The sequence below is a fragment of the Lagenorhynchus albirostris genome, chromosome 13 (assembly GCF_949774975.1).
Source record: "Lagenorhynchus albirostris chromosome 13, mLagAlb1.1, whole genome shotgun sequence".
NCBI classification, from domain to species: Eukaryota; Metazoa; Chordata; class Mammalia; order Artiodactyla; family Delphinidae; genus Lagenorhynchus; species Lagenorhynchus albirostris.
This window is the reverse complement of record NC_083107.1, coordinates 9,888,310-9,915,021: the sequence shown is the minus strand read 5'-3', so window position 1 is coordinate 9,915,021 and position 26,712 is coordinate 9,888,310. Positions and strand designations below refer to the sequence as shown.

The window sequence follows — 26,712 nt, the reverse complement described above, 5'->3', positions numbered from 1 at the left end:
CAAAGATACAGGCAACAAAAGAAAAACAGACAAATTAGACTTCATGAAAATTTTAAAATTCTGTCTCTCTTCCATCTGGAAGTTCATCTGTATCCTTTATCATATCCTTTTATAATAAACTGTTAGGCAATAAATAAACTGTATTCCTAAATTCTGTAAGCCACTCTAGCAAATTATCAAACACAATGAGGGAGTCATGGGAACCTCTGATTTACAGCTGATGAGTCAGAAGCACAGGTGACAACCGGACTTGCAATTGGTGTGAAGTTGGGTGGGGGCAGTCTTGAGGGACTGAGCCTTTAACCAGTGGAATTTGATGTTACCTCCAGGTAGACAGTGTCAGAATTGAGTTAAATTGTAGGACAAGTAGCTGGTATTGCAGAGGACTGCTTGGTGAGGGGAAACCCCCCACATCTGCTGTCAGAAGTGCTGGGAGTATGGTAGTACTGTGAGAGTTAAGGAGACACACAGGAGGGGACCTTGGCTTTTCCCCACTCAAAATGACAAAAGGACTCTCGGAATATCAGGAAAGAAGAACGACTGAAAGAGCAAAAACATGGGTAAATACAATAGGCTATTTTTTTTTCTTCTTTAGTTTTTTTGTTTTTGTTTTTTTTTTGCAGTACGCAGGCCTCTCACTGTTGTGGCCTCTCCCATTGCAGAGCACAGGCTCCGGACGCGCAGGCTCAGCAGCCATGGCTCACGGGCCTAGCCGCTTCGCGGCATGAGGGATCTTCCCGGACCAGGCACAAACCTGTGTCCCCTGCATCAGCAGGCAGACTCTCAACCACTGCGCCACCAGGGAAGCCCTGCATATTATTTTTTATTAGGTCAGACTAGAAGCCCTGCCTCCCTAATTTGCTAGTTTAAATGAATATTTAAAGTAGTTTTTAACTAAGATATGTATGTAAAGTTCCTATCACAGTAATTGGTATATATGACGTACTCAATAAATTAAATCTATAATTATTTGTTATTTGTAAATAAAGAAATGTAAGGTTGGCCTTTCCTTTAAAAAAAAAAAAAGTGACAATCCAAAGTGTGAGGGGTTGAGGGCTTCCCTGGTGGCACAGTGGTTGAGAGTCTGCCTGCCGACGCACGGGACACGGGTTCGCGCCCTGGTCCGGGAAGATCCCACATGCCACTGAGAGGCTGGGCCTGTGAGCCATGGCCACTGAGCATGCGCGTCCGGAGCCTGTGCTCCTCAACGGGAAAGGCCACAGCAGTGAGAGGCCCGCGTACTGCAAAAAAAAAAAAAAAAAAAAAAATCAACAAGTGTGAGGGGTTGAGTCTCTCCCAGGTGTCAGAAGCAAGAGATGCCAGGCTGAGCCAGGCCAGAGGGAGGCCTAGGTGGCGCCTCTCTTTAAACTTGACCACACAGAGCGCTTCATACCCTGGGCAGCCTTCACATCTTCCCAGTCCAGTTTGATGTTTGGAACCTCATCTTCCGGCTCCGGATCCTTTCTCAAGGCCCCCTTGGGGGAGGCAACCACGATGGGCAGAGGGCCACATTCCTCCCGGAATTCCACAACATGGAGACTCTTCTTATCAGCCAGCTGTTGATGGGTTTCCTGGACACGACCAAATTGAGGACACGAGGTTAGGTCTATGAGGTTGGTCTAACATGGTCCAGCCCTGATACTTATCTTGCATGGCCAAAACTGTTTGGTTGATTAAAATGTAGCAACTCTTTAAAATTCATTAACTGAGGGTGATTATTACAGCAGGAAACATGGCCCAGGTAATATAATATCAAGTTTAGTTGTTTACTGAATTATTTAAGAGTGATTAAAAACAAGATCTTAGGGCTTCCCTGGTGGTGCAGTGGTTGAGAGTCCGCCTGCCCATGCAGGGGACACGGGTTCGTGCCCCGGTCCGGGAAGATCCCACATGCCGAGGAGCGGCTGGGCCCGTGAGCCATGGCTGCTGGGCCTGCACGTCCGGAGCCTGTGCTCCGCAACGGGAGAGGCCACAACAGTGAGAGGCCCGCGTACCGCAAAAAAAAAAAGAATCCGCCTGCCAATGCAGGGGTCACGGGTTCAAACCCTGGTCCTGAACGATGGCACATGCCGTGGAGCAACTAAGCCCGTGCACCACAACTACTGAGCCTGCCCACGTGCCACAACTACTGAAAGCCGCACGCCTAGAGCCCGTGCTCCGCAACAAGAGAAGCCACCGCAATGAGAAGCCTGCGCACCGCAGTGAAAGAGTCGCCCCCGCTCGCTGCAACTAGAGAAAACCCGTGCACAGCAACGAGGGCCCAAAGCAGGCAAAAATAAATTAATTAATTAAAACAATTTTTTTAATCTGACAAATGGATACATTTCTATGAACACTGACTAGATGTCTGATATCTCGTTACTGTTAATTTTTTATGTATGATATTAGTATTGTTGGGTCCTTTTTAATCCTTATCTTTTAGAGATACATGATAAAATATTTATGAGTGAAATAAATTGATATCTGAGATTTGGGTCAAAATGACTAGGGCTGGTTGGGGGTGGTTTAGAGAAACAAAACTGGCCACGAGCTGCTAACTGTTGATGCTGTATAAGAGAGCCATGGGGATTCATAACAGAAGGTAGCCATAAAAGTCGGAAAAAGGCGAATAAACTCAATAGATGGTTTATTGATCGTAATTAAAATACCTAAAATACCATGAGAAATGTACAATCTCATGTTTCCAGACTTTATGCGCATCTTGTACTATTCTAATTCTATATACATTTGAAATTAGAAAAGAGAAGAGCTGATTCATAAAAAAAAACAACATAATTTAAATTGGAGTGTCTTATAATCAGTGGCATGTTGCTTACACTGGTGTCATTTTTTTTCTTTGAGTAGCACAATGCAACTTTTTATAGCTGATGGCATTTTAGAACAGGTCTACTTGACCATAAATATGACCTACCTAAAACAAATATCTTAGCTACATCAAACAATTAAACCTCTTAACAGTAAGTGTAAATTTAGAAGTGCTTTTGAAGGATGTTTTAGATAGTAGTAACACACACACACACAAACACACATACACACACACGAACACAGCTGTTCAAAAAAAGTTTTTTAAGCAAAGCTTTTTCTTTCAATTAATTTTCCTATTTTAAACAGAGACGGCTACAATTATTCCATGGATCACTTTATTCAGAAACAGCCATCACGCTCTGTCAGGAAGCCTGTCAAAGTCCTCAGCAAATGCCTCTTGAACCTGGCTGTCTTTCTGCTCACCCAGCCCTGCTAAGGTCCACCCATCCTTTCAAGGCACAAGCCATCCCCACCGAGCTGGCAGAGAGGCAGCAGGCAGCCCAGAAGGGGGGGGCCCCGTGCAGCGACAGCCCTTCCTCCCTACCGCTGGAGTGATTGTGAGCCTAGCCGAGGCTGAGGGGGTGAGCTGGGCAGGGGCCCAGAGCTCCCATCTATGTGGAGAAATAACCTAAACTACTAATGTTCATATTCCTACTGACTCAGATGTCCCTCTGAACTACCGATACAGGTGACATGAAAACTGACCGTGCTTCAGTTGAAGACCGCTCTCGAGTAGAGGTGCCCGAGGGGCTTCACCCAGTTCCAAAGGAACGGACGAAATTAGGAAAGAGACTTTCTCTTTTTACTTTACATCTTTATGTTGTTGAAGCTTTAGAACAAGCGGGTATTCTTTCCATAATAAAGCAGATTATAATTACTGGCTTTTAAAAATACTTAATTTTAAAACTTCAAAACACCCATAGAGTATTTTTTTTCCATAGAGTGTTTTTTACAGGATAATTCTCATGAACTAACTCGTCAGCTGGATTAACTAACCTGCTGCAGCCACAGACAACAAAGAATGCCCAGTCCTCAGGTGGCCCGAGAGCAACTCCAGGACAGCCCAGGAGACGGTGGTCTCAGAGCACACAAATGACATACAAACTAGCCCTTCTGTTTCAGAGCCCAGGGAAGTTACCTGGCGGGAGAGCCCGTGGAAGAGGCCCCGGGTGAGGTTAAGCATGTTGACGGAGCCAGAGACCTTGGCATACATGTCTTTGATGCCAATGAGCCGGCAGATGGTGATGATGGCCCGGTGGCAGCGGAGGCCATAACCTAGAAAGAGGAAGAACAAGTCAAACACCTGCCCACTGCCCACGGTGCAGGCGGCATCACCTGCTGGCTTCGCACAGCTTCCAGCTCTGGGTTTAGGGGATGCTGGTTCACATTCCGGCTTCACCACTTCCCAGCTGGGTGACACTTCATAACTTACTTAACTTCCACAATGACACTTATTTAAATGAGATGTCATAAGGATTAAAGAAATAATATATAAGTTTCTTAAACATATAGGCAAAAAAAAACAGGGCTGTTAAGATTAACAGAGATGCCTGAAGGTTCTTGGTGCCCCGTGTCCATGTTAACTAAGACTCGAGGGACACATCTGTTCTCAACCTCCTTGAATGCTCAGCTGCACTGAGCAGAGACATCCACTTCCTCCTGGAAAAACTCTTAGCTTCAGTAACACACCCTCTGCCAGACTTCCTCCTAGCTACTGGCCCATCCTTCTCACCTCCTTGCTGGCCTCTAAATCTTGGGTGGTTTCCCCTCCAGCCATTCGCCCTACTCTTGTCTACCTGTAATCCCCTCCCTAGGGAGAGCTTTAAAAACACAAAGCAAACACATCACTCCCTATTCAAAGCCCTTCACTTCCCACTGTCCCTTGAATTAAAATAAGTACAGTTGACCCTTGAACAGTGTGGAGGTTAGGGGAGCCGACCCTCCACACAGTGGAAAATCTGAGTCTAACTTATAGTCGGCCCTCCATGTCCTCAGTTTCTCCATATCCAAGGTTCCACACCCATGGATTCAACCAGCCACGGACTGTGAAGCACTGTAGTATTTAGAAAAAAAGCCGAGTATGAGTGGACCCAAGCAGTTCAAACCCGTGCTGTTCAAGGGTCGACTGTAACAAAGAACTCCACGGCCTTCAAAGCCCTCTGTGACGGACATCTCATCAACTTCATCCAGAGACACCACTCTCTGTGCGCTGGCCTTCCCGCCGCAAGGACTTTGCACTCAGTGTTTCCCTCAGCCTGCTCTCCCTGCGTGACCCCTTCTTACCTGCAATGTCTCGCTCAGATACATCCTCCACAAAGAGACCTTCCCTGACCACACTAGTGAAGGTGGCCTCCTTCCTCCCTCCCCATGCCCTCCCCTGCAAACCAGACCCTGATGGCTGTTTTCAAGCACTCAGCCGAACTTGTTATCCGATGTTGCCCCTCAGCAGAATGCGAGTTCCATGAGAGCCAGGATATTGTTTGCTTACTGCTGTATCCCCAGAGCCTAGATCAGCCCCTGGCAGATGCAGGTGGGAATGATGCAGAGAAAAAGCCCAAATTTAGACTCTTAACATTCTGATTAACCAGGCATGGACCTCAGCACATGCCTTAAAGGCAGGACTGAAAACTACAGCTTTGATTAGAAGACAGGGAAGATAAAAAAGGTAACTTCTGCAATTAAAATGGTAGCAGTCTTTCCAAAATCATTCAGATAAAGATGTATCCAAAGAAACATGTCTAACAAAAACATGACACAAGCCACAAATGTAAGCCATATATATGATTTTAAATTCTCTCGCAGATATGTTTTTTAAAGGTTTTTTAAAAACAGGTAAAACTGAATTTAGTAATATATTTTATTAACCCAATATGTCTAAAACATTATCATCTGAACATGTAATCAATACAGTAATATTTTTGAGATATTTCTTTTTCTTTTTTTTATACTAAGTCTTTGAAATCTGGTGGTATTTGACACTTACAGGGTCTCTCAGAAGCCACATTTCACGTGCTCCATAGCCACACAGGCCGCAACTACCACATGGGACACACCTTAGCACAGGTCTAAACCTTAATGTCTAAGTGTTCAACTCAATACTTTTTCTAATAATAAGATAAATGGTTTTTATCTGGCATATGAAAGATTAATTATGACTTTAAAGCAGAAGGCAAGTTCTGGTGCACTAATACAATAGGTACTGTATTTGATTTTTATTTCTCTTGGTTTATTTCCATGCCATAGCTCTAGCAAAGTTGTATGAGAAGCTTTGACATGAAAATTTTAAATACTGTTTAATATTTTATCTTCTGATCCAGACCTTGTAAGTATACCTAGAGTTATATGAGATCATTTTTACTGTAGAACCACAGGTGAAACACAAATCAGAATGTTCAAGAATTCTACACCTCGAGACCATTGGGCATGACTGGCATAGCTCCATGACCCTGAACTCCGCCTGCTTGCTCCTTCCAAGACAGGAAGAAGGTCCATCTCTGAAACCTCAGAGCTCAGTGTAGCACCTGGTTCACAGATGATGCTCAGTCAATACTTGGTGATGAGAATAAATGAGTGGAACTGAACAAGCTGTAAGAAAAGAACCATCTGGGACTTCCCTGGTGGCACAGTGGTTAAGAATACGCCTGCCAGGGACTTCCCTGGTGGCACAGTGGTTGAGAATCCGCCTGCCAATGCAGGGTACGCGGGTTCGATCCCTGGTCCGGGAAGATCCCACATGCTGTGGAGCAACTAAGCCCGTGAGCCACAACTACTGAGCCTGTGTGCCACTACTACTGAAGCCCGTGTGCCTAGAGCCCCTGCTCTGCAACAACAGAAGCCACTGCAATGAGAAACCCGCACACCGCAACGAAGAATAGCCCCTGTTCGCCGCAACTAAAGAAAGCCCGCATGCAGCAACTAAGACCAAACGCAGCCAAAATAAATAAACAAATTTAGTTTTTAAAAAAAGAAGCCGCCTGCCAATGCAGGGGAAATGGGTTCAATCCCCGGTCTGGGAAGATCCCACATGCCACAGAGCTACTAAGCCCGTGTGCCACAACTACAGAAGCCCACGCGCCTAGAGCCCGTGCTCCGCAACAAGAGAAGCCACCACAACCAAGAGTAGCCCCCAGCTCGCCGCAACTAGAGAAAGGCCACGCACAGCAACAAAGACCCAACACAGCCATAAATAAATAAATTTAAAAATTTTTTTTAAAGAAAGAACCAGCTAGTAGCATCAATGAATTGTCTAGGAGTAACCAATGTTCCCACTACAAACCCAACTATTCACTCACTCAGTTACTTTTTTTTTTTTTTTTTTTTTGCAGACGCGGCCCTCTCAGTGTTGTGGCCTCTCCCGTTGCGGAGCACAGGCTCTGGACGCGCAGGCTCAGCGGCCATGGCTCACGGGCCCAGCCGCTCCGCGGCATGTGGGATCTTCCTGGACCGGGGCATGAACCCGTGTCCCCTGCATCGGCAGGCAGACTCTCGACCACTGCACCACCAGAGAAGCCCCAGTTATTGTTTCTTATTCATTAAGTGCTCTTCCCACCTACAGTCACCCCTGGAAGTGTTTTAATCATGAGAGCCTGGGTAGGATGACTGCTTTTTATTTCCCCAAAAGCCTCAATCTTCTTAAATCTAACTTGGGCCTTTACATTTTGGTGTTTTCAAAATGAGTTCAGGTAAAGGTGAGCAAAAATAGAGGGCAGGATGAAATTGGTACAGTTTCTCTGCTTTATCTTCAACAAATTATGAGTTTTTTTAGTTACCTCTGGTTTGTTTCTTCATCTTGATATGCGTCCTTTTAAATCTTAAAGAAATATCATGGTATACTGGAGGGTAAAAACATAAATATAAGAGGGGTTAGGGGTATAGATTTAATGCCCCTGCAAATATCACAAAGCAACCAGTACTACCCTAAGCAGCCACCACATGCTGGCCAAGGATGAGTAACAAACTCCGATCTCACTCATTACTCATCTTCTCAGGAGAGAAAGTCTGTTTCTACATTTTATATATTTATATGTAAGAATGCAGTAACAAGCAGGGAAACACAGAAACACCCACAGAGATATACAGCCACACATAAATAAAACAAACATAATCCTGCAAAGTTTAAAAGAAAAGATTAAAACTCACTTGTATGGTCTTCATATCGTTCTATATAATGTAAATAGTGAACTGCCTTGTTCTTTGCCTGAAAGAAAGAAGGAAAATATTTTTCTTAAATCTACTGATAGAATTTACATTTCTTCAGGGATTTCAAAAAATACCTTTTATAAAATATTTTATTATGGAAAATTTCAAATTTACACAAAAATTTCAGTATATACTTCTAAAAGCTAAGGATTTAATTAAAAAAAAAACAAACGTAAGTATAACATCACTATCACACCAGAAAACAGACCCAAAACAATTCCTTAATATCTCTAACAGTGTTCAAACATTCCCTGTTGTCTCGTAATTTTGGTAAGCAATTACAAGTCTGATAGAAATGATGCAAGAATACAGGCACTTCTGAAATTGCTTTTTCTGAGGTAAGTAACCTTTGCCAGTAAGTATTTGACAGTTATTAAGTAACCTTTGACAGTAAGTATTTTTTTGTGGTTCCCACAATGTCTAGCACATAGCTTATTGGACTTTTACTGTTAACAAAGGGAAAATGTACATACTTTTCTGAAAGCATCTGCCCGTTCACTGGCTTTCCCAATGGCAAAACCTTTAAAAGCAAAAGCATAAATATGAAAAGGGGCATAAATTTGGCACATAATGTCTTTTACCACATTTCAGGTTTCAGTTCCTACAACATTTCACAGTAGTTCATCTTTCTTCTGCCCACAGAAAACCCGCTATCCAAAACAAATGACAAAGCATGAGGCTACAGAGATTCGCTTCTTTGTTTTGGGGCATTTTGGAAACATTACATTTGAACGTACCTATGAAATTCAAGGTTAGATGCATAACATTACCTTTTATGAATTTCTAGATAAAACTACACTGAATAAAAAAACAAACGAAAAACCCAAAAAAACCCTAACCATGCTAAATTAATAAGGTAAATGGTTTTCACAAATTCTGAAAACAGATTAAAATAACCAGAACAGCTGGGGAAAAGACATACACTGCTAGACATACACGGAAATAAAAATCAATGATTCCTGAGTTTGTAAATGCTTAATCCTGTGAAATGAGGTTTACCACAAGTTAAGAAAATGTTTGCATTATTTGCTATCACCATTATTTATTTTGAAGAATGTATTTTGTTTTTAAATTATACACAGAAAAGTAACATAAGACAGTACTGTTCCATGAGATATGCAAGACATCTGAGAAGCTGGGGCAAAAGGGGCTGTGGATTACAATTACTAGTTTAAAAAAAATTAAACCATATAAGTCCTTGAGGAATATATGGGTGAACTTACTTGCTATATAAAGGTATAAAGTTTCTGTGATTTAAAAACTTTCATGTGGAAAAAATTTAAAACTAAGTCAAAATATATGATAGATAAAGGGCTAATGTCCTTAACATACAAAGAGGAAAATCATTGAGGAGAATAATCACCCAACAGAAAGTGGGTGAAACACATGAACTAACAGATCTCAAAAAGGAAATTGTAATGGCCAACAGACATGTAAAATGGTGTCCTAACTCTCATAACTAAAGAAATACAGATCAAAACTAAGAGTTATGCTTCATATCGTCACTTACTTACAGTCAGTAAAGTCTGACTCTATCCAGGACTGGCAAGGGTGTGACGGTGCAGATAAACATAAACGGATGCAGCCTTTTGGGAGGGCAATCTGGCAACACTCATCAACATTTCAAATGCATGTAACTTAGAGGCAGCAATTTCACTGCAAGAAATTTCCCCCATCGATATGCTTGCAAAGGTACAACATATGACATGTACAAGAAGCTCACTGTTTTTATAAATAGTAAAAAAAAAAAAAAAAAGTATAAACAACATAAATATTCAGCAATAGGAAAAAGGTTACAAAAATTACGCTATCCATACACTGGAACACGATGCAATCAATACAAAAAAATGAGGGGGAATCCACTTATGCTAATATATAAATCTCTGGGTATAATACTAGACAAGAAAAACAAGCTATAAAATTATGGATATAATATGACCCTTTGTATAATTTTTTTTTAAAAGATATAAGTGATATTTGAACAAAGAATTTCTGAAAAGATATAAAAGTAACTGTTAAGAGTGGTTTCCTTTGGCAACATACTATCTACAGGTATTAATTGTTTTGAAAGTGTCAGTATGGATTTAAATAGGCAGTTTTCCATTTTTCTTTCCACTTTTCTTTCCCTTTTGAAATGTATTCATGTATACATTTCAAAAACAGATGTTCACTATGGAAACTTTAGAGAAAAGTATCAAGAAGAAATTTAAATGATTAGCAAACATACTAATTAAACATTTTTAATCTTTTCAGTGTATATCCTTCCAATCCTTCCAGTCTTTTCTTTGCATATAAACATACTTTTAAAAAACTGGGATTATATTATACAGTTCTATATGAAGTGGGTTTTTGTTTGTCTGTTCATTTGACTTACCATTATTTTGTAAGTAATTTTCCATAATTCTTTAATGGCTGTAGATTATTACAATGTATAGCTATACTCTTCTTGTAACTGTGTCCCTACTGTGGAACATTTAGTGTCCACCCCCCTTGTTTTTCACTATTATACATAAACAATAGTGTCTTAAGCCTTTTAAAATATTAATTGTCTTCATGGAAAAAGGCAGATGTAGGAAGATCCTTCTTTTGACTCTAAGGGATTATATGGGTTTACCACAAGGTTTGTGAGCCCAAGCCGCTGAAAGATTTAATTAGCCAAAAAAGCCTGAACCCACTGACTCCACAGCTGAGCCCAGGCCACAGCTGTCCCTCCACCGCCAGCTCTCCGTATATGATCACAGCCCCATTCACCTGCAGCTCCTCTGCCATTCCCCACAGCGACCAGGACACGGACTGATCTCTTTCTTCCCTCTTTTGCTGTCATGTTGAAAACATTCCTCACCTAAAAGAAAATGTTTCATAAATATTACACCTTAAGAAAATTCTGAAGTAGGGAACTGGAGTGACCTCCTCACACACACACAGGCACACGTGGTGAATACACACATCATCCCTCAATCCCACGAGCACCAACAGCACACTGTCTCCAATGGGAAACCTCCATCTGGACTGTTTCTTCAGGAGTAAAACGGAAGTAAGGCTTTCCCTTCTTATTTCACAGGCTTGTTAGAAAGTTTGACTGAGAAACCTTTTAAAGGATTTGAAACTGTAAAACTCGATGCACCCTATTTTAATGAACGCACCACAAGAAGATAAAAAGTTGCCGATTAAACTCTGACACAGTTTATAACTAACTGATTATAAAAGCACATCCTTCAAATTCCCTGGAGGTCCAGTGGTTAGGACTTGGCGCTCTCACTGCTGGGGCCTGGGTTCCACCCCCGGTCGGGGAACTAAGATATAACCAGCTGCGGGGAGCAGCCAAAAATCAATCTATCAGTCAATCAATCACATCCCAATATCACAGATGTTAAAATATGAAAAAATGTGCATCTTAGAAATGATAAAATGCAGTGTACAGAAATAATTAGCACAGGACTGGATCTCTATGGGTTAGGCTCAACTGAAAATAGAAAATTTGGAAATACCTGCTTATTATGAACTACAAGAAAATCTGCATTTTTTGGGCATATTTATAAATTTACCAAGAACTATGAAACATTAACTAAACTGCTTGCATGGCAGCCCCTTTTCCATAAGGTAAGAAAAGGGGGCTCAAGCCCACTCCTGTGGATAATCCTACAGGAAATCACCCACACAGACAAGAGTTCTTCAAAGGAATTAATTTCAAAAGGGTATAAGCTAGGACCCAAAGACTTAAAATACTTGTAAATATATCTTAAACTCTGTAATGCAACTGATATTGAAGAAACAATATACACATTCAATCACAAACTCAATATATGATTATTGCATATGGCATTTAACACTAAGTATGCAGCACTAGCTCAAAGGGAAGTTGACTATTTTAGGAAACACCCTGGAAAGAGTGATTGCAATTTACCTGATACAGGCTTCAGTTTCAAGGGCCTACAAGCAGCCCAGCAGATCATTTCCCCACCAAGAGCTGGACATACACAGTAACTCCAAGCTTTCTACCCTTCCCCATGGCTCCTCTCAATCTCTGCCCGCTGAACTGAGCGTCAGATACACCGAATTCAAGGAGAAATTGCTACTGCAACCTTTGCTTTAAGAAGGAGGAAATTTAAATGCAATCTCCAAATTCTGTTACCAACAATACCACTGAAGTTGCTTTGTCTTGAGACCTTAATGGGTGGCGCCCCAGAAGGGCAGCAGTCAGAAAAGCCAATATGATCAAGTAACTGAAATTAAAGTTTCATTATTTCCTTACCCAAAGCAGCTCTGTAGCTCAGAAAAAGTCATGCATCAAAGGCTTTTCCTCACTGTTCCTCTTACCCTCTCCACCCACCCCACTCCATCCATCCCAACTTCTCCGAAGGCTTAACTGGGTATTTAATTCAGCATGCCCACCTCAAGTATTCTGGTATCGAAATCATCATATGTTTCTGTAGGGAGAAAAGAAACAGGTATACAGATAAATGTGTCTATATAATTAGTGTATGAAAGTTTTTTTTGTTTTTTTTTTTTGTTTTGCGGTACACGGGCCTCTCACTGTTGTGGCCTCTCCCGTTGCAGAGCACAGGCTCCGGATGCGCAGGCTCAGCGGCCATGGCTCACGGGCCCAGCCGCTCCGCGGCATGTGGGATCTTCCCGGACCGGGGCACGAACCCGTGTCCCCTGCATCGGCAGGCGGACTCTCCACCACTGCGCCACCAGGGAAGCCCCATCACTGACTTTTAACTAAGAAAGAATCTCAGATATTTTGGTGCCACTATCAAAGCAACACCCTGGTCCTCCATCATCACCAGAAACTGTTCTACCACTAAATTCACAAACTCGACCACTACCTCCCTGACTGCATCCTCCCACCTCTCCAGCTCTCACTCAGTGACTGAAAGGTGATGGTCCTTGGGGCTTCCCAGCACCTCCAGACTCTTGACCACTGTTCCCCTTCCCCATCACCCCTCTGGTCTTCCAGTCTCTCCCACTCAGTCAAGACACCACAGTCCAGCACTTCCACCAGGTCTTGTGAATGTCCTCAGCTCCCTCACCTCCTGCCCTCTCCACCACCCTATCCAGGATGGAATCAATGCAGCTGTCTGGGCACACCTGACCTGCCAGGTGCTGCTGTAGAGAAGTCAAAGCATGGGACACACTTGGGCCACGAAAGACTCATGGTCTCCAACTCAGTCAAGTCCTCCCTGCTGCCTGCTGGCCTTTTACATCCTTTTAGTTAGGTCTCTCTCCTCTCACCACAGCAGCCATTTCAAACACTCTCTGTGTTCTTTTATTTTTAATGACTTTTTACTACAGAAAATTTACATTCATAGGCAAAAAAACACCCCACAAAACAGTAAAACGTGAGCTTATGTACCATTAGCTAGCTTCAACGATTATCAACTCACAGCCAATCTTCTTTCCTCTAAACTCTGTCCAAGTCCCACTCCACTGGATAATTCTGAGGCCCGTCCCAGATACCCTACCTTTACATCAAAATATTCTGGTGGCCACGCTCATCCAGGCCCATCTCCTCCTCACAGACTAGCTGAAGGCTCCAGAGACAGCATTCACACAGGCCCCACCCCCTCCTGCCACTACCAACAACACAGCTTACCCGGCTCTGTCCCCTGCCCTTTCTTCCATCACAAGTTCGTCCATTTATCTACACTCTAAATCTGGGCCCTCCCTAGGGACTTAAGTTTATGGGTTTTTTCTCTCCCTCCCGTATCTTCATTCTCCCGGTGGAAGCATTCTGCTCAGTCCTAAGCATGCTGGCCTGAGTCTCTCCACCTCAACCTCTCGTCTCCTCTTTGAGCCGAACTAAAGAAAGCAGCGGAACCCTTGTCTATTTCTTCATCTCCTATTCATTGACAAGAATGAATATTTCAGATGATTTTTACTTCTTTACGTACTCAGGAAGCAGTGGGGAGATGACTTTGTTTTCTAATTTAGTCTGATAAATATTATCAACTTTTATTTCATGTGTACTTTTATGAGGCTTAATGACAACTATTTGGTTTCTTCTGTTATCAAAACAGCACTCCCAAGCCATGCTCCACTGCATTTGGGAAACTGCATCCCACAGATGACTTATATAGAGCCATATGCACACCACCAAGTTCAAATGCTCTGAGAAGCCACACAACAAAGACACCAGAACCCAGTGCTTTGCCCCCTATTTGTGGAATACTTCTTGGCTCATAGGCCTCTAGTGCTCCATAAAATACATTTGGGTAATAATGTGAAGTTATTTCAATGATGCTCAAATCCTTTTTAGGAAGAAGGCAATCTAAACAGACGAGTAAATAAAATCATATCAAAGAATTCCAGAAATAGGAGTGCTCTCTCTGTCACAATGTAAGCAAAACCAGGACTCTGCTACCTCCATTGGGACCAGGGTCAGGGGGGCCAAGACTGACGCCTCCCCATGTGTTTCCGCTCCATCCTCGCTCCCGTTTAACCTTCATCTTCCTCTTCCAGTCCCACTCTTCTCTCTGCCGGACCATATCCGCCTCTACCTTCTCCTGCTCTTCCTTGCTTCTTTGGGCAATGGTCTGCACAGCTCCATTTCTCATAAGAGGGACATTCAGACCAGGCCATAGGAAGCCATAACGCCCTGAAGGTTTAAAAACATACATAAATAAGGATTTTTTTAAAAGCATTCATTTCTTGAGTATTAAAATGCCAGGCAATGTGTATATAGATAATGATACCGCTGGTGGGAGCTTAAGCTAACATAATCACTCTACAGGCCACTTGGCATTGTTCATTAAAATTTTAAACATACCTACTGTAACAGCTAGTAATTCTACTCACTGGTATTGCCTAGAAAAACACTCCCATGCAGGTATGAGGCATATGTGTGCTTGGACAAGGATGTCCACTGAAGTGTTATTTGTAAAGGCAAAAAACCAGAAACAATCTAAATGTCCAGCAATATTGGAACAGTAAAATGAACTACGGCATATCCAACCTATGAAATACTCTACACTAAATTCAAAGAATAAGTTAGCACTATAGGTTCTGATATAGAACAATTTCCAAGACCTATTATTGAGTGAAAAAAAGCAAATAAGACAATATGTACTATATGACATAATCTAATTATTTTTAAAAGAAAATATATACTCCTTTTAGGGTATTTATATATATAAAAGCATTAGAAAATGTCAGAAGGAAACACATCAAAATGAAATCAGTGGTTTCCTTAGGGGAGGCAACTGGGATTGGGGGAGATAAAAAAGGCATCAAGGGGGACTTTAGGTTTCTCTATTTTTTTTTATTGAGAAATTTTTTTTATTGAGAAAGTATACATATATGATTGTTTAAAATGTTAAAAAAATAAATAAATAAAAAAGATATAAGGTAAGTCATGGAGAAAAACATCCAAGTAGACATGCAACAGCTGCAAGTGCAGTGAAAGATGTTTTCTTTACATCCAAAAGGCTATTACTATCAAAGATAATTTGTCAGCAACCACAGTAAAGAATGTTGATTCAAGTATACTATTTTTATTCTTTAAAAAACACAAGTATAAACAATCATGTGTTCCAGAAGTTGGCAAAGGCCCACAATCCAAATCTACTCCACCACTTTTTTTTATTTTTAATAAATTTATTTGTTTATTTATTTATTTTTGGCTGTGTTAGGTCTTTGTTGCTGCGTGCGGGCTTCCTTTAGTTGTGGCGAGCAGGGGCTACTCTTCATTGCGGTGCGTGGGCTTCTTATTCCGGTGCCTACTCTTGTCGCGGAGCACGGGCTCTAGGCGTGCAGGCTGCAGCAGTTATGGCTAGCAGGCTCTAGAGCGCAGGCTCAGTAGTTGTGGCGCACGGGCTTAGCTGCTCCGCAGCATGTGGGATCTTCCCAGACCAGGGCTCAAACCCGTGTTCCCTGCATTGGCAGGCGGATTCTTAACCACTGCCCCACCAGGGAAGCCCTAGCCCACCACTTATTTTTGTAAATAAAGTTTTATTGGAACACAGGTATGCCCATTTGGTTACGTATTGTCTATGACTGTTCTTGTGCTACAACAGCAGAGTTGAATAGTTGGAACAGAGACCATGTGGCCCATAAGGCTAAAAAAGTATTTCCTACCTGGCCCTTCAGAGAGAAAGTTAAGCCAGTTCTCCAGTTATTCCACCTTCTACCTCTGAATCGTAAGTTCTCTGAGGATAGGGACTTTTGCAGCAGATGACACACAAGGGCATTTAAGGCTTGTTGAATGAATAACTAAATGAATGAATCCCTTTCTATGGGATTTTCCTTTCCCTGAATCATGGGGCAATAAGCCATTTGGCTGGACCCTAAAATCACAGAACCTAATAATACCCTTCATGAGAAATGTTTTATGCTTCTAGTTTGTAAAATATCTATAAAATTTTGGAGAAAAAATCTTAGAAAGCACATTAGCTGTTTTTATAAATAAGTTTACCTTCACCGATGATCTGACCCCTGTTCAAATCTTTTCTTTTCTTTTTCTTAGTTCTTTTGCCTCTTCCTTTTCTTGTTCCGGCACCAGACTCTGCTAAGGCACCTTTCCACAGCTCATCTGCTGTCACTATAAAGAAATAGGTTTTAAAAAATTTCTTCAAGAAATGATCTACGGTCTATTGATTTATTCCTGTTGAATACAAAAGGCTGGAAGAAGTCGGGTCACATATCATTACAGCAATGAAAGCAAAATTGAAACATTCTTTGTACACATCACGTGGTTACATTTGGAAAGCCCAAGAGGAAGCGATTCTACTCCTTTTACAGAATATGGCCTTCCCCCACAAAAGACAACCATATTTCAATCCCTGTTACTTTCCAGTAGATTTGTCTCCCAGACATTTTAACAACTGTGTGACCGGTCTCTTCCCTGCCCTCTTGCCTCCATTATAACTATTGAGATAATCAGTAACTAGACTTCCAAAATACAGATCTCTTAGCCCAAAGTACCAACACTGCAATTTGAACCCCAAAATCTTAATAATTTGGATTGTTTGCTCTATTCTGTAAATGCCCTAAACATCTCTGTATATCCTTCAAAATGAGATGCCCAAATTCACCTTCAACTCTGATTATAGCCTAACCAATACTTGCAGAAGAATGAGTGTGTAGAAGTCTGATAGTTAATACCTGCATGTGTATGTGTGTATTTCTTAAATCATTGTTGTTGTCTTTTTCTTTATATATAGACCCTGACACTGCTGATTTATTTCCATTTGTGAATTTCCAGGGTCCCCAGATCTTTTTCTATCATAAATTGCAAGCAGTATTTTCCCCTTTGTACTTGTGGAATATTCAGATTCTTTACTTTTGACCACTTCTGAATTTTATTGGTCTATGTTGTTTAGCTAGCTATGTTGTTTATTAGATTTAAATTGTCTTCACAAGGACTTCTACCTTTCACAGTATCACCAATTGATTTTATGACCACAGACTGTTCCATTACCAATTTAATAAAGAATCAGAGCATACAAATGTTGTACTAGTCAAAAATCTAAGATACATATATCTACATGCCTGAAATATTAAACATATTCTAGAACTCAAATGAGTATCTTCATTCTCCTCTTCTGAGCCCTTAAGCTTTAAAAGTTCTACCATACCCAGGGGGTAAGAGGGGGTGGGTGGGATGAATTGGGAGATTGGGATTGACATATATACCCTATATATACACTATTGATACTATGCATAAAACAGATAACTAATAAGAACCTACTGTATAGCTCAGGGAACTCTACTCAATGCTCTGTGGGGACCTATATAGGAAGGAAATCCCAAAAAGAGGGGATATATATTATACATATAGCTGATTCAGTCTGCTGTACAGTAGAAACTAACACAACATTGTAAAGCAACTATACTCCAATAAAAATTTTTAAAAATAATAAAAATGAAAGTTCTACCTGCTAGCCTCCTGAAAGGCCTTACACCTTGATCCTTTGGGTAGATAACATGAAAAGGGAAAAATGCTTTGGATTTATAATATGCTATACAGTACCCTGTTTTTAAAAATACAAATGTATTATTACAGATGATCTGCATAACTGAAGCTCACAAAAGTAAGTAAGCTTCCACATCACATGCTGCTTTGTGTATCCCTGATCAAAGCAAAGGGTTAACTTCAAACTTTAGGCTGACACTGATTCTTTTAAAAGAACCACAGGTTTGAAATAAAATTACCAACCTCAAACTAAACTCTCACTAAAGACTGCTTTTCTTTCCTAATTGCTTAAAAATGATGGTATCTATAAACGCCATCAAAAACTTGAAAGTTCACAGCGAGAGCACTTTTAATGGAGGCATAAGGAGGTCAATCAATTACAGTTTCTCTTAGAATCAGAATAAGCAAATCACTCATTAAGACTAAAAGGGATTCAATTTTAAAAGAAACAATATTAAGATGAAGATTTAAAAGACTCCACCATTTAATGGTGGACCCTCTATGGCAGAGGGATAGATCTACAAATACAATGTTAAACATTTTTAGGAAATCTTAATGAGTTTTGAAAAAATTATGGTTTTCTTTATTTCTTGGAAGAGATTTAGAAAGTCAAAGACTAGTTCCTATTAAAACAGCAAAAACTAGCCCCATGCTGGTTTCAACTGAGTTCACCCCCACCCCGCCCTGACTTGGGAGCAATAAACTCATAAGGGTACAGAGTCCTATGACTGAGGAAGGGAGGCTAATGGAGAGTCAGAGGCAGGTGTGAGTGGTCTCAGAGGGCAAGGGGCACCTCTAGAACAAGAAGAGTTAGAGAAAAGGCCTTTCAGGGCAGGGAAAAGACTATTTTTAAAAAGGCCTGTAAGTCTGATATACACCCGCCCAACACCCCCCAACCACCACCATCGAAGCACAAAGTCAGCTCTTAGAAAACACTGGGGCTGTAAGTCTGATATACACCCGCCCAACACCCCCAACCACCACCATCAAAGCACAAAGTCAGCTCTCAGAAAACACTGGGGCTGGGGGCACCAAGAGCCTCATGGCTCCAACTCTACCCACCTCTCTTTTCTCTTTACACCAAAATCCTCTGATACAAGGAAGACTTGTGTTACTTGCAATTCCCCATCACCTGGTCCTCTTTTCTGCATAGCTACACAAATGACCTAGTAGGTCATTATTTAATTTAATCCAAATTAAAGTGATCTGTACCCACACAATGAAATATTCTACAGTTATGACACTGCACTGGAGAAGCCCATGTACTGTCATGGGAAAATGTATAGCGTACTGCTATATGAAAATAGCAGCAAATCCAGGATTTCAGGGTAGTAGGATTACAAGTGATTTTTTGCTTTTTGATTCTGTATTTACCAAATAGTCTAAAATGAATTGGCTTTATAATCCTAATTTCTTTTAATTTGCCTAATACTGAATTGTAGATTCAATCTCCATTTCTTACAAGCTAATTTCAGTTCAGACTGGACTCTCAAATACTATCTCAGGTAGGAGTAATATTAGTAAAACAACATCTACTTAAAATTAACTTTTCCTGATTAGTCCTATCTCCTCAACTAAAGTGCAACTGAAAACAGATTTTGAGTATATTCTTGGTGTGAATCTAAATCAGCAGGGATTTGGGCCACAATTCCATCCTGGAATTCCAGGGATTCCACAGGTCCTTTAGACCTCAGGTGCCCCAAATGAGGGGATTAAAGTAAACCAGTACTCCCAAAAGTGTGTATAGTACCACTGGTAGCATGTAAGATAATTCTAGGAGGTACATGGAGGAACATTTTTATTTGAATAGCACAGGCGCACCTTGGAGACATTGTGGGTTTGGTTCCAGACCACTGTGACGAAGCAAATATCACAATAAAGTGAGTCACACACATTTTCTGGTTTCCCAGTGCCTATAAAAGTTACGTTTATACTATACTGCAGTCTTAAGCATGCGATAGCATTATGTCTAAAACAACAATATATATACTTTAATTTAAAAAATATTCAAAAATAAAATAAAAAATACTCTACTGCTAAAAAATGCTAATCTTCAGCCAGTCATAGTAGCAACATCAAAGATCACTGATCACATATCACCATATCAAATATAATAATAACTAAAAAGTCTGAGATATTGCAAGAATTACCAAAATATGACACGGAGACAACACACAAATGCTGTTGGAAAAAATGGTGCAGATAGATTTGTTCAACACAGGTTGCCACAAACCTTAAATATGTCAAAAACGCAATATCCACAAAGCCCAATACAGTGAAGTGCAATAAAATGAGGTACGCCTGTACATCATCATTAATACGTTAAAATGAGGTACGCCTGTACATCATCATTAATACATTAAAATGAGGTATGCCTGTACATCATATATTAATCTCTGAAGTGTTAGTTCATTTAAGGAGGAAAAAGAAAAAGAAGAAAAATTAAGATACAAATCCACCTTTTATTTTCCTGTTTCATGAAATGGGAAGTTTGTGGCCAGTCTACGTACATTTAGTGAAGAAACTATAGAATCTATACTGTTGGCCCATCAAGTTACTGGGAGAAGAAATACAGCACTGTGTCTGTAGCGCACGGGTCAAGCTGATAAAATGACGGTTGTCTCTGGTTCCTGGAGATGACAAACAGCCTGCAGGTAGACGGAATAAAACTTTGTTAGATGCTCCACACCTATGGAGAAACACTGCCAGCACCAAAAAATTAACTGTTACTAATAAAAATAAGTCACTAAAATCCTGAACTTTTAAGAATCTTTTTTTTTTTTTTTTTTGCGGTACACGGCCTCTCACTGTTGTGGCCTCTCCCGTTGCGGAGCACAGGCTCCGGACGCACAGGCCCAGCGGCCATGGCTCACGGGCCTAGCCACTCCGCGGCATGTGGGATCTTCCCGGACTGGGGCACAAACCCCTGTCCCCTGCGTCGGCAGGCGGACTCTCAACCACTGTGCCACCAGGGAAGCCCTAAGAATCATATTTCGAGGACAGTCTTTCTTTAAAAAATAAAACTTCTGGAGACTGGCTCAGATGACATAGTGAGGTCTCTCTGGACCTATTAGCTTACTTTGTAAATTACTCAATTAAAAGTAAATAGAAAATACTGGCTTTTCATTTTAAATATATTCAGATCTTCAATAATCATTCTAAATCCCATTATGTTGGACACGTTTTAGTTTTCCTTGTAACCTTCTCAATCTTCAACAAAATATCAAGTGCACATGAATTTATTCTTGTAGTTTAGAACTACAATCCTTGACATACTTTAAGAGTGTAAAAATCACTACCATCAAATTTAGAATTCTTTAATCTTTTTCTAAAGACCAAAATACTATTCACAAATAATAATGTAGTTAGCCTACAAAGGTCCAACTGTCAAAAATAGAAAGAAATCAACTTCAGACTTCAGAAATAATCTCTTTCAATGTGCTGTTGCTACAACTGTTTGCTCAAATTGCACTGTGCTTTTTACAACAGGAGGTGGCAGCAGCTCATGCTAAATCACATTTGAAGTCCAATTACAGATTATCATCCACCAATGATCAATTAACAATTTTGCTCTGATCCTTTGAATGCTTATTAATTTCAGACCATGAAGTCTCCATCTCAGGAACAGCATGGAGTCCACAGAGGGCCAAGCCCAGGAAGCTCCCTTGGGTGGACTTCTTCAAAGACAGAGTCTGCCCTTGAAGGTTTCACTTCAGTGTTTAACAGTTTTCACCATGAAGAATTTCTTCCTTCTAATTTAAATCTCTTCTATTAAATCAAACTGGTTAATTAGTGATGTGTTTCAGGGATTTTAGAAAAATTATTGCTATTTCTGACCAACCTGTTGCAGCCTTTAGGAAAATACTACGACAGGTACAAAGAATACAAAGCAATTTTTTAAAAACAAGGCAATTACTAACTCTAGGGAAAAGAAAATGTTGTAGGAGAAAGGAAACATAATAAGAGAATACAGCTGACCCTTAAACAGCGTGAGGGTGATGGGCACTGACCCCCCCCGCCAGTTAAAAATCCACGTATAACATATAGTTGGCCTTCCCTATCTGCGATTCCACATCCTTGGATTCAACCAACCTCGAATTGCATGGTACTGTAGTACTTATTTCTTGAAAAAAATCCACATATAATTGGACCCGTGCAGTTTAAACCCGTTCTGGTTGTACAGGGTCAACTGTACTACCTAGCTCGGCTGTGAAGAACATATACATAACTGCCTACAGATTCGACCAAAACTGTGCTTACAACTATGCTCAGAAAAAGCAGGGATGGTGCCTAATTAAATCTTCAATTAGCATAACGATGTTAACAGAAAAAAGAACAAGTATATACACTATCTGTTTAGAAATATAACCAGATGGAAGTTAAAGTGTCACTGGAAGATGAGAAGGCCTAGAAAAGGGAAGTTTTTTTTTTTTTTTTTTTTTTTTTTGCGGTACGCCAAGCATGTGGGATCTTCTTGGACCGGGGCACGAACCCGTGTCCCCTGCATCGGCAGGTGGACTCTCAATCACTGCGCCACCAGGGAAGCCCTGGGAAGTGGTTTTAAGATATAAACCTTTTAGTACTCTTCGGAAGTACAATGTTTCAAGATAACAATCTTTAAAGTAGGAACTACCATCCTCATGTTATAGAAGAGGAAACTGAGGGTCCAAGGGGTGTCATTAGTTCATGGTCGCACAGGCAGAAAGTGGAGGAGCCGAGAACTGTGCAGTCATTCCACCAGTCAGCACTCTCCCCACCCCTTCTACAAACACTGTGTTTCCAGAACACATCACAGTATCCAAGACAGCTCAGGACCCAGTCCTGCCATTACTGGCTGTGTGACCTTAAAGCAAGTCACTTAGCCTCTCAGAGACTCACTTCAGCATCTGTAAAATGGGAATAACAACTCCTCATAAAAACTGGTGTGAGGATTAACCAAGATAACATACTATTAACCTGACACAGTCATTACTCAATAAATCATGGCTATTATTTTTTAAAACCTTGAATTATAACAGCTGTAATCATTAAAAAATTGAAAAATACTCTTTAGACCTTATCCATTTCTATTACAAAGAATGTACTTCATTCCTCTACATTTTTAAAAAACTACATAAAGTACTCTTAACACTAGCTCTTACAAGAAAAGGTAGTTAGATAAATAAATCTCACCATTGCTGGGAACAGTCTTCAATGCCAAAATGGAAGCTGCTGGAAAGCTGTTTAGGTAAAGCTGCCTGGACCATAGATGACCTATAAATTAAAAAAAAAAAATTAAGATCCATTTCTACATGAAAAGAAACATTTTTTAACACCTAAAGAATAGTATTATCTATAGAATAAAAGAATCAAGACAAGTAAATGAGTAATTTCTGGGCTCCATGACCACTTGCCCAAGTAAATGAAATCACATCACATCGGCTCCTTCACTCTCACATCTGACCTGTTACCAAGCCCTAGAGATTCTCCTCAAAAATCAATCCACCTCTCAGCTACACACCCTCCTACAGTCTCACCGCCCCTCTTTGTTCAAGCTCCATCCCTCAGCCACGGGGTAAGGACAGTCTCCTGTTGACAGTCTCCTAACAGGTCTCCAGTCTGCCTCCAGTCTCCCTCTAATTCACCATCTGCTGTCAAGCAGGCCCTTCTCTCTCTCTCTTTTTTTTTTTTTTTTGCTTATTTCAAACTCCTAATTTACCCCCCTCCCCTTTTCCCTTTGGTAACAGGCAGGCCTTTCTAAAACTACAAGTCTAGTCACCGCACAGCCCTGATATATCATTCTTTGGCTCCCTACTATCTGCAGAACAAATTCAAAACTCCTCAGCATCACCTACAGGGCTGCGGCTTGGCCCCAACCTTCCACGTCAGCCTCATCTCCACCACTCTCCTCTCCATCCCCCTCTGGCCACACCAGACTCGCAGTCAGTATGGAACACACTCAGCTCTGGAATCCTTTACTGTGTCTCTGACAGGTTCTCCTGGTTTGCCTGAAACACCACCTCTCGGTGAAGGCTCCCCAATTCCCACAGCACTCAGCTCCCCTCTTTCATCAGGAGCTCCTGCAGCGCCAGGCTGTAACTATACGGTGTATCACTTCACACAGTACAGTACTTCAGAACAGGCTCTGACAACATTCACTGGACACTAATTTTTGAAAAAGGCGCCAAGAAAAACCAGTGGAGAAAGAATAATCTTTCCAACAAATGATGCTGGGACAACTGAGTATTCACATGCAAAAAGAATGCAGTTGGAGCCCTACTTATACCATACATAAAACTTAACTCAAAATGGATCAAAGACCTAAAGGTAAGAGCAAAAACTATAAAACCTTTAGAATAAAACATAAGGGTAAATAATTATGACCTTGGATTTTGCAATGGTTTCTTAGATATGACACTAAAAGCATAAGCAACAAAAACCAAAAACAGGCAAATCAGACATTATCCAAATTTAAAACTTTTGTGTTTCAAAGGACACTATCAAGAAAATGAAAAGACAACACACAGATGGGGAGAAAATTTTACAAATCACTTATCTGACAAGGGACTTGTATCTAGAAAATATAAAGAACTCTTACAGTTCACTAATAAAAAGACAGCCCAGTTTAAAAATGGATATAGATTAGAACAGACATTTCTCCAAAGAACATATAGAAATGGCCAAGAAGCACAAAAAAAGATGTTCATTAGCCATCAGGGAAATGCAAATCAAAACCACAAATTGATACCACTTCACACCCACTAGGATGACTACAGTCAAAAAGACAGAAAATAACAAGTGTTGACAAGGATGTGGAGAAATAAAAATCCTCATGCTGGTGGGAATTTAAAAAGGTGCAGCTACTTTAGACAACAGTCTAGCAGTTCCTCAAAAAGTGAAACATGGAGTCGCCATTTGATCCAGCAATTCCACTCCAAGGTGTATACACATGAGAAATGAAAATGTAAGTACATACAAAAACACTGTACACAAATATTTACAGCCACATTAGGCATAATAGCCAAAAGGTACAAACTACCCAAATGCTCAATAGATAAACAAAATGTGGTATATACACACAACAGAGTATTATTCAGCCATAAAAAGGAATTAAGTACTGATTTATGCTACAACATGGACAAATTTGGAAAACATTATGCTAAGTGAAAGAAGCCAGTCACAAAAGATCACATATTACTTGATTCCATTTATATGAAATCTCTAGAACATGCAAACTATAGAGAAAAAAGTAAATTAGTGGTTGCCCAGGGCTGGGGGCAATGGGGGTCTGGGGGGATGCTAGCTAAGAGTACAGGGTTTCTTTTTGGGGTGATGAAAATGTTCTAAAATTGACTGTGGTGATGGTTGCACAGCTCTGTGAATACACTAAAAACCACTGAACTGTATACTTTAAGAAGATGAATTCTGTGGTATGTAAATTACATCCCAATAAAGCCACTACCAAAAAAAGTTTATACACTAGAAAAAGAAAAAAAAAAAGAAGAAGGAAAGAAATAAAGAGGCTCTGGAGCCAGGTGGTGTGGGTGCAAAAACCTGACATCCTCCCAGTCTAACCTTGAACAAGTTTCTCAACCTCTGTGTGCCTTAATTCCTTCATCTGTAAAATAGGAATAATAAAGGCATCTATCTCATAAAGGCATTGTGAAGATGAAGCAAGGAAAAAAGCATAAAGAGTTTAAAACAGTCCCAGCTACACATAAGAGCTCATGAAAGAAAGTTACACATGCTGAGTGCTATTTGATCGGGGCTTTGGAAAAGAAGGAGGTGGTCACAACATAAACAAAAGTAAAAAATGCTCAGGTCAGATTCTCCTACAAACGATTGTAGGTCAAGTTTCCCAACAAAATGAGTTACTAAAAAGAACTTTTCGATTTTTACAGATCTTTGGATTTCGGAATTACGAATGCTGGATTGTGGGTTTACAATAAAATAGAGCGAATAGAGGTCAAATTAATTACGAAGTGGTTCCTAGAGATAAACATCAGGCTGGAGGATAGCAGATTGCCTTTCCTCGGGCTGCAAACAACCAACTAGGGGTGGGGGAGGACAATAAGAGCAAAACTACTGACATTCCAAACATCCTTCTTTTTAATAAAGGGCACTGATCAGCCCGGAATCTAAAATAACTGACACTAATCCTATCCGACTCAAGCTGGAGGGCAGCCTATTTCCCTTTCGAGCTTCGCTGGCCGCCATCCACCTCGAACCCCACATCAACATCACCAAATGAACCGGTGAATCACGCCCGCGGGGAAGGCGATGCTCGCCTGCCACTACCCTGCCCCTTTTAACGGAGCATGCACGAGCGGCCTGGTGAACTGGAAGAGACTCCGGACCGCGTCCAGTCCACCCTCAATTTACAGACCCGGGCCCTGCGACCCAGAGAGGATGCGGACGCGCGCAAGGTCACACAGCAGGTCCCAGCGGGACAAGAGCCGGGCGTGAGAAGCCGGCGCTGCGGCTTCTCGCTTCTTTCCACCCGGGTGTCTGCAAGCCCTGGGCGAACCCCCACTCCCGCCCCGCTCAGAGCCCCTGCTCCCAGCGTCCTGGCTCTCACCCGCCGGCGCGCCACACAGCACAGGGAGAATTCCCGCAGCGCGCACCGTCGCCGCCATGGTGGGGACCCACGAGCGCCTCCGTCCGGGCAGCCTTCCCACCGCCTGCCGCGACTGCTCCTCGTCCAACGGCCGCAGACCTCGGCCCGAGACTGAATTTCCGAGGCCAGGGGGCCGCCCCGCAACGCAGGCCCGAGTGAGGGGTTGTCTGGACGGGAAGCAAAGTAGGATGAGTACGGC

At 41.3% G+C, this 26,712-nt stretch overlaps 1 protein-coding gene across 3 annotated transcripts in view; it reads right to left on the bottom strand.

The window, feature by feature from the left end:
* Positions 1-1,256: 1,256 nt before the first annotated feature.
* The window catches only part of LOC132531552 (small ribosomal subunit protein uS5m), a 48,136-nt gene continuing 22,680 nt past the window's right edge, over positions 1,257-26,712 (bottom strand). Inside the window, exons 1-12 of one of the 3 annotated variants that reach the window (XM_060169416.1) lie at positions 26,475-26,649; positions 23,090-23,170; positions 20,428-20,565; positions 16,418-16,543; positions 14,369-14,602; positions 12,397-12,431; positions 10,756-10,846; positions 8,478-8,524; positions 7,945-8,002; positions 7,575-7,637; positions 3,944-4,080; positions 1,257-1,571 (exon numbers count right to left, since the gene is read on the bottom strand). In XM_060169416.1, the coding sequence (XP_060025399.1) occupies positions 1,347-1,571; positions 3,944-4,080; positions 7,575-7,637; positions 7,945-8,002; positions 8,478-8,524; positions 10,756-10,846; positions 12,397-12,431; positions 14,369-14,602; positions 16,418-16,543; positions 20,428-20,565; positions 23,090-23,170; positions 26,475-26,532 (1,293 nt within the window). In that variant the 5' untranslated portion in view covers positions 26,533-26,649 and the 3' untranslated portion in view covers positions 1,257-1,346. Of the gene's footprint in view, positions 1,572-3,943; positions 4,081-7,574; positions 7,638-7,944; positions 8,003-8,477; positions 8,525-10,755; positions 10,847-12,396; positions 12,432-14,368; positions 14,603-16,417; positions 16,544-20,427; positions 20,566-23,089; positions 23,171-26,474; positions 26,650-26,712 lie in introns of those variants that run through there. The other 2 variants (XM_060169414.1, XM_060169417.1) reach the window with 2 other exon arrangements.